Source organism: Curcuma longa, chromosome 17 (assembly GCF_044706935.1).
Source record: "Curcuma longa cultivar G26 ecotype Majalengka, Jawa Barat chromosome 17, ITB_CL_G26_1.1, whole genome shotgun sequence".
Classification (NCBI taxonomy): domain Eukaryota; kingdom Viridiplantae; phylum Streptophyta; class Magnoliopsida; order Zingiberales; family Zingiberaceae; genus Curcuma; species Curcuma longa.
This window is the reverse complement of record NC_133877.1, coordinates 6,015,372-6,030,473: the sequence shown is the minus strand read 5'-3', so window position 1 is coordinate 6,030,473 and position 15,102 is coordinate 6,015,372. Positions and strand designations below refer to the sequence as shown.

The window sequence follows — 15,102 nt, the reverse complement described above, 5'->3', positions numbered from 1 at the left end:
CTTGATTCTAATTGTTCAAATTCAATCTTGTTGATTTGTATTCAACCAAAATATTTTTCTTTATAATTCAGCCAGATTCAAGAATTAAACTGTTTGGTAAGGTAATAAGCAAGCCACTAAAATATTAAATATCTGTTTAATTCGGTCGGAATTGATTTTTTTAAATAATTATTTTGATTTCGATCCGCCATGACTGCTTCACTAAGCAACTCAATAAAATCATTTTAGCCCATGGTGTGATGTTAGGAGGTAAGATTATTTTTAATAATCTAATGATTTTTAAAAATGAAACAGGATGAGCACATATTTAATTTATTATCTTTTTAATAAATAAATAAATAAATGAGCCACTCTCGTGCGAATCGTTGGCACTCTTCTAAAATGAAGCAATCATTCGCCACGGACACATCCCCGATACAAACAACCCAAACTCGGTGCAAGCTTTTCACGTGACAAATCCTGGACGCAGGGAAAACAGAAAAAGAAAGGGGGAAAAAAAAGTACATCATGAAATTATGGACATAATCCACCGGGCGGCGCCAACGCTCCCTCCTCCTCCTCCGTTGCGCTGCGTGGAATTTGAACGCACCCGATCTCACGAGGCCAACGGTCCCACCGCACGGTGTGACGGCGACGTTGTGCCCAATCCGGCGGACCCAACCCCACCCATCACGGAAGATGCGTTTGGACGCGATGCGCCTGAGCCTCTCCCCCGTTGCGCATAAACAAATAGTGCATTTTGTTACCGAGCCGGGCTGCGAGGGTACACGCCATGTGACCCCACACTGCTCCACAGCTGTCGATGCGGGCTTGGATTTCATCCTCTTCCTCTCCTTCCCCTCCCCTCCCCTCCCTTCTTTTCATCTCATCGCTAGCGGCTCCTTGCTGTTAAATCACTCGCCCTCTTCCTGCCTCCCATCCTTTTCCACTCCGCTCTCAGATGCCATCTCGTGTGATAACAGTAGGAGCGGAAGGAGCAGCAGCGGCAACGGCGGTGGCGGCTTAACAGACATGAGGAGGAGGCTTCTTCGCGTCTCTTGCTCATCTCCGTCTCCCCTCTTCGTTCTCGTTTGCTTCTGTTTCGTTTTGGTGAGAGCGAGTGACTTGGAGCTGCTGGTCGCCTTCAGGGCCTCGGTCCCAAACCCGGAGATCCTTCCGAGCTGGTCGGGCCAGGCGCCGTGCTCCTTCGCGGGGGTCGCTTGCGACGCGGAAGGCCGCGTCGCCGCCGTCGACCTCCGCGGCGTCCACCTCAACGCTGAGTTCGGCGCCGTCTCCTCCTCGCTCCTCTCCCTAGGCGGACTCCGGAGGCTCGCGCTCCACGATGTTAATCTCACCGGAAGCATAGCAGACGCCGGAGCCGCGCGCTGCGGCGGCCTTCTCTCCGAGCTCGACCTTTCCGCCAACCGCCTCCGCGGCTCCCTCTCCGATGCCCGCGCGCTCGCTGAGCTTTGCTCGGGGTTGAAGTCGCTGAATCTCTCCGGCAACTCCGTCGGTGGGGTTATTCCGCCTTCGGCGGGCTCCGCCACCGGGTTCGGGGCGCTCCAAACTCTTGATCTTTCGTTCAACAAGGTCTCCGGCCAAGACGATGTTCAGTGGTTGTTTTCCAGCCTCGCCGGGCTCCGCCGCCTTGACCTCGTCGGCAACCGTCTTAATGCCGGGATCCCGGCGATCAGCAACTGCTCCAATCTGCAGCATCTCAACCTCTCGGCTGCCGGACTGATCGGTAAGCTCGGAGAGGGCGTCCTGGGCGGATGCCAGAGCTTGCTCTACCTGAACCTCTCCTCCAACCACCTCGTCGGTACTCTCCCCTCCGATCTCTCATCCTGCTCTTCCCTAACCTCTATTAGCCTCTCCAACAATAACTTCTCCGGCGAGCTTCCGATGGCCACCTTCGCCGCGATGCCCAACCTCAAATCCTTAGAGCTCGCCTTCAACAGCTTCGGCGGCGGCCTCAGCAACTCGATCGCGGAGCTGCCGCAGCTCCAGGTGCTCGACCTCAGCTCCAACAACCTGAGTGGGCCGATTCCGTCGGGGCTCTGCGCAAACCCTAGCTTCGCGCTCGAGGAGCTCTACCTACAGAACAACCACTTCTCTGACTCGATCCCTGATTCGTTGAGCAATTGTACAAATCTGGTCTCCCTCGATCTCAGCCTCAACTACATCTCCGGCAGCATCCCCGCCAGCTTGGGCTCCCTCTCCTCCCTCCGCGATCTCATCATGTGGCAGAACTTGCTTGAGGGAGAGATCCCGGCGGAACTTTCCGCCATCCGGACTTTAGAAAACCTAATCCTCGACAACAACGGCCTCACCGGGACGATTCCAGCGGAGCTCGCCGACTGCGCGAATCTTAACTGGATCTCCTTGTCGAGCAACCGCCTCAGCGGCCCGATCCCCTCTTGGATCGGCCAGCTTCGGAACTTGGCCATCTTGAAGTTAGACGACAACTCCTTCTCCGGCCCCATCCCGCCAGAGCTCGGCGAATGCAAGAGCCTGATTTGGCTCGACCTCAACAGCAACAAGCTCAACGGCTCCATCCCTCCTGCTCTCGCCAAGCAATCCGGCAAGATCGCAGTCGGCTTGGTTACCGGCAAGCGTTATGTTTATCTCCGCAACGATGGGATCAGCGACCGGTGCCGCGGGACCGGCAGCCTGCTGGAGTTCGCCGGGATCAGGCAGGAGGACCTCAACCGACTGCCCGATCACCAGTTCTGTAACTACACCAGGGTCTACATGGGGAGCATGGGATACACGTTCAACAATAACGGATCCATGATCTTCCTTGACCTTTCTTTCAACCAGCTGACCGGTGAGATTCCGATGGAGATTGGGCAGATGTACTACCTCATGATCCTCAACCTCGGCCACAACTCTCTTTCCGGCTTCATTCCATCGGAGCTCGGGAATCTACGCTTCATTGCCGTGCTCGACCTCTCCTACAACTCTCTCGAGGGCCCGATTCCTTCATCCTTCTCGCGCCTTGGCTTGTCGGAGATCAATCTCTCCAATAACAAGCTCAACGGGACGATACCCGAATTGGGGCCGCTGCCTACCTTCTCGCCGAACAGATACGAGAACAACTCCGGGCTATGTGGACTACCTCTCCCGCCCTGCCAAAGCAATGCGGGCGTCGACTCCAGCGACCAGAAACAGAGCACCCACCGGAGACGAGCCTACGTCGCCGGAAGCGTCACATTGGGAGTTTTCGTCGCCCTCTTTTGCCTTTTCGGCCTGCTTATTATCGTCTTCGAAAACAGGAAGAGGCTGAGGCAAGAAAAAAGCTACAACGACAACTCGAGAGACATATACATCGACAGCCGTTCCTTCTCTGGCACCGGCGGCATCTCCAATTGGAAGCTGGCCGCTCTGACCAAGGAGACCGTTGTCATCAACCTCACCACGTCCGAGAAGCCACTCATGAAGCTCACTCTGGCCGACCTCGTCGACGCCACGAACGAGTTCCACAACGATTTCTTGGTTGGCTCCGGCGGATTTGGGGACGTCTACAAGGCGCAGCTCAAGGACGGGAACGTCGTCGCCGTGAAGAAACTGATTCACGTCAGTGGCCAGGGCGACCGCGAGTTCACCGCCGAGATGGAGACCATCGGCAAGGTGAAGCACCGCAACCTGGTTCCTCTGCTCGGCTACTGCAAGGTGGAAGAAGAGCGGCTCCTGGTGTACCAGTTCATGAAGCACGGGAGCCTCGACGACGTACTCCACAAGAGGAACAAAGGGTGCATCAAATTGAACTGGGCGGCCCGGCGGAAGATTGCCGTGGGTGCAGCGAGGGGCCTGGCGTTCCTCCACCATAACTGCATCCCCCACATCATCCACCGGGACATGAAGTCCAGCAACGTCCTTCTCGACGACGACCTGGAAGCCAGGGTCTCCGACTTCGGCATGGCGAGGCTTATGAACGTGGTGGACACGCATTTGAGCGTCTCCACGTTGGCTGGCACACCGGGGTACGTGCCGCCGGAGTACTACCAGAGCTTCCGGTGCACCACCAAGGGAGACGTATACAGCTACGGCGTAGTGCTGCTGGAGCTCCTCACCGGCCGGCGGCCGACAGATTCACCGGAGTTCGGGGACAACAACAACCTGGTGGGATGGGTGAAGCAGCACCCGAAGTACCGGATCAGAGAGGTGTTCGACCCGGAGCTCCTGGAGGAGCACCCGAGCATAGAATTGGAGCTCTGCGAGCACCTCAAGATCGCCTATGCTTGCCTCGACGAGCGGCAAATGCGGCGGCCGACAATGCTCAAGGTCATGGCCATGTTCAAAGAGAGACAGGCGTTGGGTTCCACCGTCGAAACTCCGGCGATCCTGAGGGAAGACGCACTCATCGAGGAGCCGCACATGAGCTTCAAGGAAGAGAAAGAAGATAAATTCTAATTAAGGTCAAATTTTCCATTATTGTGGCGGTCATTTTTCCCCAATAATGGTTGCTCCCTCCCTCCCTCCTTCCAGTGTATCGTAATATTCCTTCCCCGTGGTCATGATTTCTTTTGTGTTCCATACAAATTTATCCTTTCATGTACATACAAAAGCGAATATTTCCACTACATCTCAACGTTCTACAATTATCAACAACGCTCTACAATTTGTGATTTCAGCTTCGTCAATAGAATCTATCGCGTCTCCATGCCCCAAATTGCGATTGCTACTAGCGGGTCACCCTTGCCCCTTCTCGACGATGACCCTTCCATCACATGTTGCATGGCCCTCGACCAGCTCGAGTAGAGTACTTTTCACTCGTGTCTACGTTGCCCACGTAGTTGTTTGATATTTGCCAGATAACGATCGAGAGCAATTTGTTCTATAAGATTTCAATTCCGATGCATTCACATGCAGCTTCAACTATTCAGACATTTTCCTGCACGATTGGCGAGGCAATCTATAACAGTGTCCCCCAACTCCTCCCCCCTCCTCCACTTACCCTTACAAAATATATGATAATGCCAGCTTTTGCCTATATAGACCCTGCACTAAAACAACATTTCTTAATTAATTAATTAAATCCCAGCACTCACTCCCACTTCATCTTCTTCCTCTGCTCTCCTTTGCCCAGCAGCAAATCCAAAGCTCATCGAACCAACAAACACGGCAGGGAAACAAGCAATGCATGCACATGAACTGGCTAGATGCGTGTACTAACTCATAATCGCGCGCATCTCATCCACTACCTGGCTTCATTAATTATGTACGCCATCTTTTCTTCCGCCTTAATTAAACAATTATACGCCGGTCAAAGCTTCCATGAAGCCTTTTGTCATCTTCCATATATCTTATGTTCATGCCCCCACGTGATTCTGACACCCTGCGCGATTAAGAACGCCACTATATATACATAAAGACTCCGGAGGCTTCTTCTTCACCTCTAAGCAGAGTTTTAATCGAACTGAAATATGTATATATATTAAGCTTCGTCCAGTTTCAGGTAAAACAAAACACCAGTAATTAAGCAGTGAATTTAAAGGTTTAAACAGTTAGCAGAGAGTAATATAATTATATAGATATATAAATAGATAGATCTATTGAGTATGAATTGGTGTACGTACTGATGGTACCTGATGGATCAAGGCACAAGAGAACAAAAAGGAAAAGGAATTGGCCTGGGGGATAAAATAAGATATTAGTGGACAAATCATGTGATTAGAGCACGTGATGATAGCTTGCAAGTTGGATTTATATATAATTGAGGGCATGACATGCACTAGTGCCATCCACTCAGCTTAATTATAGTCAGTCTGTGCAGTGCCTGCATTGGAGCATTGGAGCTAGTGTATATATATATATATATATATATATATATTTCTAAAAAGATGTTTCAGTTTCATACACTAGCAATTAATTAGGAGATGAAAATTTCATCACATCAAATTTGATAATAAACAATTACATTAAATCAAAACTTGATTGAATATAATATAGTACAGTGAGAATCAATAATATTTTATACTTCAAAATTTTTAGCACCCAAAAGGCCAACCACCCCTGAGAATTTCATGATTCAGTGAAATTGATTAACCTAATTCTCCTCTTTACCAATTTAACCACAGTAAATGTTTCTCTTTTTTTTATGTTCAGAAACTTGGTATATATTTCAAAGATTTAGCCATCAAAATGGACAAGAAGGACAAGTTAAATGACCCAATAATTTGTTGGGAGTGCATGCATGGCATGTACACGTGGACGTGCCTCATGCATTGCTGATGCTTTGTATGGGTAGGCACACCATGTGATCCCTCATCAAATTATGGAAAAAGAAAGATTAACAGAGGCATCATGATGGAGATGGGAGTACAGTAGTGATACATTTTCTTTTCTTTTTTTTTAAATGGAGAAAGACAAAGAAACATGGGCCAGACATGGTGGAATCGATTAAATACATCTTCAGCACAGTGCAGAGAACAAGGAGTCCGTGTCTCATATCTTATCTGAAAGAGAGAGACAATCTGAGCATCTTCAGCCTGAAAACCTATTGCTTCGGCATATGAACAAGAGCTTCATTGCCCTGGCTTTCAATCAATTCAATTCTCTCATCCAAATTCATTACAGAAATTTTTATTTTACCACAAACTCGAGAAAGCATCAGGGCAAACTAACACAATCTCTTTTTTTTTTTTCGATTTATTAGATGTCTAATGATATGATGAAAAGAAGAACCTACGTATGATATATAGAGTTAGGTCAAAGGTCCAATCTAAATATTGGCCAAAAGTAAATTTAGATGAAAGTCAAAATGATCATCTTGATATTAATTAGGACTCGAACTTCTTGCCTCCCTCAATTCGGTCCACATACAACCCCCATCAACTCAGATTCTTCGACTCCATCAGTTCATGCTCTTCGATTCTATCAGCTCTGTCACCCTACAAGAGCCTACTACTGTGAATATTCTTGAACATGATACCACGGATGAATAGCAAAATAATCATGTAAGTGTCAGACTTAATCCTTTAGATGTTCTCCTACATACATGTAACATTCAAAAAATAAAGAAGTATTTAATGACTGTTATATTTGATCTCCTATTATTTCTAATGTGGAGATACTCTTTTGACAACTATATAAATCTTAAGAATGACACACGCAGAGGGTATGGCATGAACACAGTGATCTCCTTTTTCTTCTATAGTTTTATTACTTTCATCTCTTCTAAATCTAATCCCTTCAGTGTCCACTTTAACTTTCGTTTAAGTACTACATATCTTTTTGACATCTTCAACCTCTCCTTGACCTTCTGTATCAACGTCTTAACTATCATCTCTTCTTGCTGATTCATCTGATCGAACACCTAGCTAATAAAGTTTTTTTCTAGATTCAACTGAAACACACGTAAAGGAGCTTGTCGTGAAGGAGCAAGCAAGTTCCATTTAATATATAAATTCCAGGGTTTGGATATCATAAATTGCTGCATGCATCTGGAAATTAATTAATGGGGAACTTGAACGTACTCGGAAACACCGGGCACGTTCAGCTGCAAATTTATTTTTTAATTTATTTACTGAATATAATTAATTAGGTTGGTGCCTGCACCAGATGAGGCCTGTGCCATGTGCATTGGAAGTTGGAACTCCATTTTAATCCTGTCGACAATTTTCATATACTGCTCTCAATTCACTTACACGTGCAAAGATGCAAGTAAACAAATTAAAGCGAACAACTTGTTTGCATTATATACACAGTAAACTCCACTCTGCTGCAGTTTTACTTCACTGATTTAATTTGTACTAACTTTAATTCAAACATAAATGATATTACAATGCACAAACTGAGTCTTATGCTACACATGCCACATCTGATCAAGAAATGTCCAAGTGAACAGAGAGTTCACTCACATTGTTGATCAAGAAATGTATATATTATATATATATATATATGCTAGCTAGTTGATCGATCAACTGCATGCAACGATTGATCGCATCAACATGATATCAACGTGTGCTAGCTACGAGTGCAGGCTCCTCCTGGGAAACAAGAGATTCAAATCGCTTCAACAGCAAATCCATATCGTCCTCCGTCTTGATCAGACTTAGCCGTGTGTATCGACTGCCGCCTTCGAAGATTTCGCCGGTTCGCGATATGATGCCGGCGTTTAGTAGCACAGCAGCGCAGTCTCTGTCTTCTTCCCTCTCACATTTCACCCAACCAAAAGCTGCAAATTAAATTGGTTAAGTATATATTCAGATCATGAGTGAATATATATATATATATATATATACAATAGCCGCATGCAAAAACCTGTTCTAATTAAGATCGATATGGATGTGGAATATATTGAAGAAGAAGGTAACCTGGAGAGGGGTCTCTAATCTTGTTAAAGTAGGAGCAATACTGAGAAGGGAGCTTTTGGAGCGAGAAGCGAGTGGAAGCAGATACAACCTTGTTCAGCTTGCTCCACCTCTCACTCAACGTCGTATAACCAAACTCAAATATATCATCTTGTTTCTTCACCTTTGCAATTATAACTTTGACAAGCTTCAGGACTCTCAGTTGAGTGTCTCGAGAAACTCCCATGGAGTTGAACTGCAAATATCGGGTAACTTTCTGGTACACTCCTTCATCCTTTATCACCGCCCACCTGAAACCCAAAATCACAACGTACGCACACCGTCATACGATTGATATATATATGCATGCATTCGTTCGGATAGTATACTTATAACTAACAATTTGCACACCCAAATCTGCTGCTGGCGTGGCCCGAGATCTTGGAATCAGTGAAGACCATGATGTCCTCGTCTGATGGAGCCAGAATTGCTGAGTAGTGAGGCCAGTAGTAAGCGTGATCGTGAATGACTGTCGATCCGCGGAGGACTGGTCGCCGCAGGGTGCCGTCAGGGTTGTTTGGGGACGTGACGAACTCGATGAAGTTTGCCGATGGCGACGAAGATGAAGACGCGTTCGCCAAGTCAGACGTCAATCCTTCCCACTCGTACTCTCTTCCATCGAACAAGGTTGTTTGCATCTTGTACAACTGCATGCAAGAGTAGCAATTGCAACATGTCAAGAAATCAAACTCCTCGATCGATCTGCAATCTGCTAGTGTCATCATCATTCAATTCAGTGCATGAGTTGGATACACATTGAAGTACCGGATAGTAGGGAGCTGTTGCGACGACGTGGGAAGGGGAGGAGGACGAAGAATCGTTGTCGGGGGAGAGCGAGTGGATGAGGGCGTTGAAGAGTTGAGTGGACCCGGATCCGAAGACGATGAACTTGCCTTGGGTGACGGCGTTTCCCACTGCTTCGTGGAGAAGGCGCAAGTGAGTTTCCAGCTGGAGGGAGATGTAGTTGTCGCCGTTGGCGCGGTAGCTCATCCGGTGCCATCCGGAGACGACGACAGCGCTGAGCGCAGCGTGCCGCTGCCAGTACGGCTCCAAAAATAGTGGATCCCCGCTGAGAACGTAACACCAGCACAGCAGTTAATTACCAAAGTTACGTTGTTGTTCATTTTAATTAATTTTCTAGTAGCCTAAAGTTCGTTGGCTAATTAATCAGTTACAAAAATTCTTAATTCGTTTCCGACTCGAACTGGATAATCTCATCATTTGTAAATGCTAATCATTTCCAATATTCTCAATATGATAATATTAAAATATTATAAACATGCGACTATAATATTTTAATAGTCACTTAAATAGTTAATTGACAACCAAGTAATATTATGATAATTTTAACCCTATTAAAGAAATTTAGATTAAGTTTAGTAATTTTGATAAGTTTTAAAAAACTAATATAAAAATATTTTTTATATAAAATTTTAATTGAGTTAAATTATTTTTTTTATGCTATTCTGTAACTACTAAAACGAGGTTGCCGTTTGAGTATTCTAATAATTAGGATGCCCTTTAGATTCTTGTTTTAGATTTTTTTATTGAGTTAAATTGATTTATTTTTATAACTTGTAACGCTATTTTTAATATGAAAACCATAATAATTGTTACCTTTTAAGAAAAAGATTTTTTTTGGGTTTGATTTTGATAATAAAGGGTGTACTTGTTATTTTTGCCTAATGGTTTTTCTTTTTCTATTCTAGGCCACAATTGTTAAGGTATGCCTTTTATGATATTTTCCTACTCCAGTTCCTACGTTTCTTCCCTCGAGAACCTCACGCTCGATTCAACTGGATTGGCGGATCTCGATTAGTCTTATGTGACAGAAATGATCAAGGAGCGAATTAATATGTCAAATCAAAAAAATTAATAGTCAATCTTAAATAGACTAGCACTTCCATCCCGATCTATATCATCTCGGCTACTCGGCCATCTCGATTTCTCAATGATCTTGGCCTCTCGGTCATCCCGACTTGTATTGTTCCGGTTGAGAAGTGCGTCTGGACACGTCACCAGACTTTTCTCGCCGTTGGGGTTGAACAGTAAGAGGAGCTGAGGGCGATGGGAACCTCAGGATCGTCGAGATCTTCGTCGGGGCTGGCGCGGAACAGGAAGAAGGGTCTGGAGCGCCGCTGACTCCTGGACCTGAGAACAAAGAAGGTGTGAGTAGGAAGGCCAGGGGATGCCCTGGCGCGATCACTCCGACGCTCAAGTCAAGCACGGCGGAAGGAAGAAGATGAACAGTAGCTTGAGCGTAAAGAGAAAAAAATAGGAGTTTCAGAAGAAGATACCTGATGAGGAAGGAGTGATCGTTTTAAAGAGGAGACGAGCGTGCATACCTGTCACGTCATCATTTAAGGAATGTCCCATCACGATTAATGAGGTGTCAGGAATAATCGAGTTCCCTGTCCCATCGCCGGTAAAGTATTATCCTGTCACTATCCGTGCAGCCAGCAGAGAGGTAATAATTAATGAGGGAGTGAGTTTGTCAGAAATCGTGATGGGATGTACCAGGGCACTATAGGGAGCTTCGTTGATCGAGCCAAGCGGGCGATTTGATGAGAGCGTGGCCGAATGGACGATTCAGCGAGGGCGTGGCCGAATGGGCAATTCGGCGAGGGCGTGGCCGAATGGGCGAATCGGTCATAAGAGAGATGAAGCGGTGAGTTAACTCTTGTCGAGGTATAGGAGGAGACAATGGTTATGGCTAACCGGGCCCGTAGGAGGGACCAGGATCGGACTCGAGTCACATAAGCGGTGCCATGGGTTATTCCCATAACATAAACCTCCCCTCCTAGTCTAGTCGAAGGGAGCATGAGTCGGACTGACTAGACTGCTTCGACGCTCGAGTCTGATCTGGAGCGGAGGACACGTGGCGGAGTCTCATTTGTCACGTCAGTCGACCGGCATGGCGTTGAGCGGTTCTGGGGAGAGGCACACTCAATCTAGTTCAATATCGGGCGTAAAGGCGCCAGCGACTGTTTGGTGACTATGAGTAACTGAAGCGGCGTCTCAGAGGACACGTGGGCGCACGTTTTTTGACACGTCAGCCCCAGGGCGTGGTGGTGAGCACGCACACGTTAAGGTAAACGTCATTTCCCAGGACCACATTTAATGCAGCGAGCTTGTCGAGGGGGTTTTCGTTCCGCCATCATGACGCGATCAGATCCTCTTAGAAAAACACGCTCATCGGACGGCTGGGGTTGCATCCCGCCTTTTTGTCGCCGCCCGATCCGACGGTCGGCGCTGGATAGGGTTTGGCTATATATCTGTGGTGAAAAGGCGGCGGTGTCTTTATTTGCCGAAGTTATTTTCTGCCCGCGCGCGTCATCGCTGTCGTCTTCCTCAGCCTTTGCTCCCCGTTCGTCTTCTCCGGCGATCTTCCCTCGTGTAAGCTCTGTTTTTCTTCCTCCTTTTCCTTCTGTGTTCGTTCCTCCTTGTAGGTCTTAGCCCTTTTAGGAATGTCTGATTCGGAAGCCGAGGGGTTGTGGTATGAGTCCACCTCGTCAGTTTTGACGACGAGGCTAAGGCAGCGATGAAACACCGCTATCAGATGCCTAGGGGGTATAAGATTAGGGTCCCCAAGAGTCATGACCGTCCACACCTTCCTCCCCCCGGATACCAGACATTTTTTCGAGATCAACTGGAAGGGGGGCTCAGATTTCCTGTCCCAGGAGTTTTTCCTTAGGATCGCTAGGTATTTCGGAGTTCCGGTGAACCAGTTAGCACCGAACTCGTTTCGCCTTTTGTGTGGGGTTTGCCTTGTTTTTAAGGTATACGGGATCCCTCTAAATCCAACCGTCTTCCACTACTTCTTCTATATGAAGAAGGAGGAGTAGGTCTTTTACCTCAATGCCCGAGTTGGGCACAACTTCTTGGACAAGTACCCTTCTTCGCTTAAGTTCTGGAAGACGAAGTTCTTCTTCGTAAGTATCTCGAGTCCCCTGCGTATCCCCGATTGGCAGCCAGAACTCCCCCTTCCTCTGCGCTTGAGAAATTACAAGTTGGAAACGACTTTCAAGATGGCGACCGACGTTCTAGATGGACTGAAGTTCCACGTGGACCAGCTAGTAAGCAAGGAAGGACTGTTGTATCGGGCAGGCTTAAGCCCGATACCTACAGAGCTATCCCAGCCATTCGGTAAGAAACCCAACTATTTTATTAACATATTAATGGCTAATTTTATGTGTGCTTCGGGTTCATGCAGAGGATCTCTGGATGACTGCTTCGATGAACAAATTTTTGAAGTGGAACCGAGCGTCCTTCAAAAAGCTGGCGACGTCCAGTCCTTCGGGGGAGACCCCTGCCGCTACCACCTCGCCTGGCGAACATGCGGTTGCCGCGGCGTCCGAGACAAGATCCCAATCGGCTATACCATCTGGCCGAGTGGCCCCGCAGTCTTCGGAGGGAGATTCACGCGAACGGGGCCCTAAGTCCAAAGCGTTGATCATCAGGGAGCCGTCTGATCAGTCGACCTCCCGAAAGCGCCCTTCCTCAGCCGAAGAGGGTAAGCTGAAGAAGATGGCTAAGCCCGACTCGTCGGCTAAGTCCAAGCCGAAGAAATCGTCGAGTCCTTCAAAGGCATCCAAGTCCACGACCGGGACTGATTCGGGCAAGCGAGCTGAAGGGCGAGCGGTAGTACGGACGTCTCAGCCACACTCCGAATCAGCGGCCCCTTCGGCGGCCGAATCTGCTGGGGACTTGGCCCTGCCTTCGGGGGAACCACCGTTCCCCCTCTTGGGACCAAAGGCAGTTCAGGTGCACGAATCAACCTCAGTCGCAACATCTATCTTACCTGACTCGGCGCCGGAGGAGTCTCGGCCGGCAGTTGCAGAGCCTACACGGGAAACGGGGGCGCCCGCGGCAGGTCAAAGCGAGGAGCCGGCACTGGCTTCCTTAGCACGGATGGAGGCTGCCGGGGCGGCCGCAAGTGAGGGGCCGAGGGAATCCCCTTCGGTCATTATCTTAGAGTCGGACCAGGTTGTCGACGCGGTTGCAAGCCCAGTACCTCAGAGGACCACTCCCTCTACCACCAGACAAGCTCCACCTCTCCCGGTCGTTTACCCTGCGGCTGTCTGCCCCTCTGGTTCGGCGGGAATCTACCCGGGGGGTATATTCCCTCCAACGGATGTCCGGTTGCCTCCCATAGCAGCAGATGCTCCATTCAGGCGGGAGGACCTTGACGTTGTCCTTAATAGCACTCGGTTGTTTAGGGGTTCTGCCCATTATGCCCCCCTAACGCTATAAGATATGACGAGCCGGAACGCCTTCAACTTGGTTAGGGTAAGTCCTCTCAGATTCTTGCCTCCCTTTTTGCGGTAGACTGCTTAACTTAGTAAACATAACACAGACCTTGGCTGAAAATATGGAGGTACACAACCGTTTGTCCAGTATCTACCGTCAATTCCAGTCCTTCGAGAGGCAAGTGGCTGAATTGTAGGCCAAGGAGGCCGAATTGACCAAGGAACTCCAAGCGGCCCGGTCAACTGTTAGCCAGCCTCAGCACCAAGCCCAATTGGTATTTTTGGAAAAGCAGGTGGCCGAGCTGCGGACCAGAGAGTCCAAATTAATCAAGGAGCTTCAAATATCTCAGTCGGTGGCCAACCAGCACCAACACCAGGCGAGTTTGGCTAGGGCACAACAGCTCACCGCTGAAGACCAGGCGGAGAACTTGGAGCGAGAGCTGCAGGAAGTTCGGACCCAAGAACAAGAGGTACTTAAATAATTGAAGCAGAAAAAGGACAAACTGATCAGCCAAGACTTCCGGCTGGCCAAGCAAGGCGAGGAAATAAGATACTTGAAGAATCAACTGGACCAGCAGTGCGCCGACTTGGACTTCGCCTGTGACGAGTCCAAGGGATTGAAGGAGCAAGTGGCCAAGCTGACCGAGGAGGTTACTCAGCTGAAGAAGCAAGTGACCGACTTGACCGAGGCAGCTAAGGTGGTCGAAGGCGTCTCGACTGACGCGCGGAACGAGCTTGCTGCCTACAAGATCAGTGAGGAAGATCGGGTTGAGGCAGCTAAGGAGGCCTAGCATATGGGTGTCCGATCCTTATGGACTAACCGGAAAAGTACAACCTGTAAGTCCTGCATGGGGCGCGGAAGGCTTTGATCCTTTTGTTCCCGGAGGAATTGCCTCTCATCATATTGCAGCGGGTACATTGGGCATATTAGCGGGCTTATTCCATCTTAGTGTCCGTCCGCCTCAACGTCTATACAAAGGATTGCGTATGGGCAATATTGAAACTGTACTTTCCAGTAGTATCGCCGCTGTTTTTTTTGCAGCTTTCGTTGTTGCTGGAACTATGTGGTATGGTTCAGCAACAACTCCAATCGAATTATTTGGTCCCACTCGTTATCAGTGGGATCAAGGATACTTTCAGCAAGAAATATACCGAAGAGTTAGTGCCGGACTAGACGAAAATCTAAGTTTATCGGAAGCTTGGTCTAAAATTCCCGAAAAATTAGCTTTTTATGATTACATTGGTAATAATCCGGCAAAAGGGGGATTATTCAGAGCAGGGTCAATGGATAACGGGGATGGAATAGCTGTTGGATGGTTAGGGCACCCTGTCTTTAGAGATAAAGAAGGGCGCGAGCTTTTTGTACGTCGTATGCCTACTTTTTTTGAAACATTTCCGGTGGTTTTGGTGGATGGAGACGGAATTGTGAGAGCCGATGTTCCTTTTAGGAGAGCAGAATCAAAGTATAGTGTTGAACAAGTAGGTGTAACTGTTGAGTTCTATGGTGGCGAACTCAATGG

At 48.1% G+C, this 15,102-nt stretch overlaps 2 protein-coding genes across 2 annotated transcripts in view; one reads left to right on the top strand and one right to left on the bottom strand.

The window, feature by feature from the left end:
• The first annotated feature begins 878 nt into the window (after window positions 1-878).
• LOC141811394 (brassinosteroid LRR receptor kinase BRI1-like) lies at window positions 879-4,571 on the top strand. The gene has a single exon (XM_074699441.1). The coding sequence runs from the start codon at window positions 1,012-1,014 to the stop codon at window positions 4,390-4,392; it is 3,381 nt and encodes a 1,126-aa protein (XP_074555542.1). The 5' UTR covers window positions 879-1,011; the 3' UTR covers window positions 4,393-4,571.
• Window positions 4,572-7,653: 3,082 nt separating this feature from the next.
• The window catches only part of LOC141848428 (alliin lyase-like), an 18,459-nt gene continuing 11,010 nt past the window's right edge, over window positions 7,654-15,102 (bottom strand). Inside the window, exons 2-5 of the mRNA XM_074736456.1 lie at window positions 9,099-9,402; window positions 8,685-8,980; window positions 8,298-8,584; window positions 7,654-8,158 (exon numbers count right to left, since the gene is read on the bottom strand). Coding sequence (XP_074592557.1) covers window positions 7,938-8,158; window positions 8,298-8,584; window positions 8,685-8,980; window positions 9,099-9,402 — 1,108 coding nt within the window. The 3' untranslated portion in view covers window positions 7,654-7,937. The remainder of the gene's footprint in view (window positions 8,159-8,297; window positions 8,585-8,684; window positions 8,981-9,098; window positions 9,403-15,102) is intronic.

What these genes read in the sequence shown, in the direction of transcription:
- LOC141811394 (XM_074699441.1), top strand. Translation starts at nt 1,012, where the DNA reads ATGAGGAGGAGGCTTCTTCGCGTCTCTTGCTCATCTCCGTCTCCCCTC.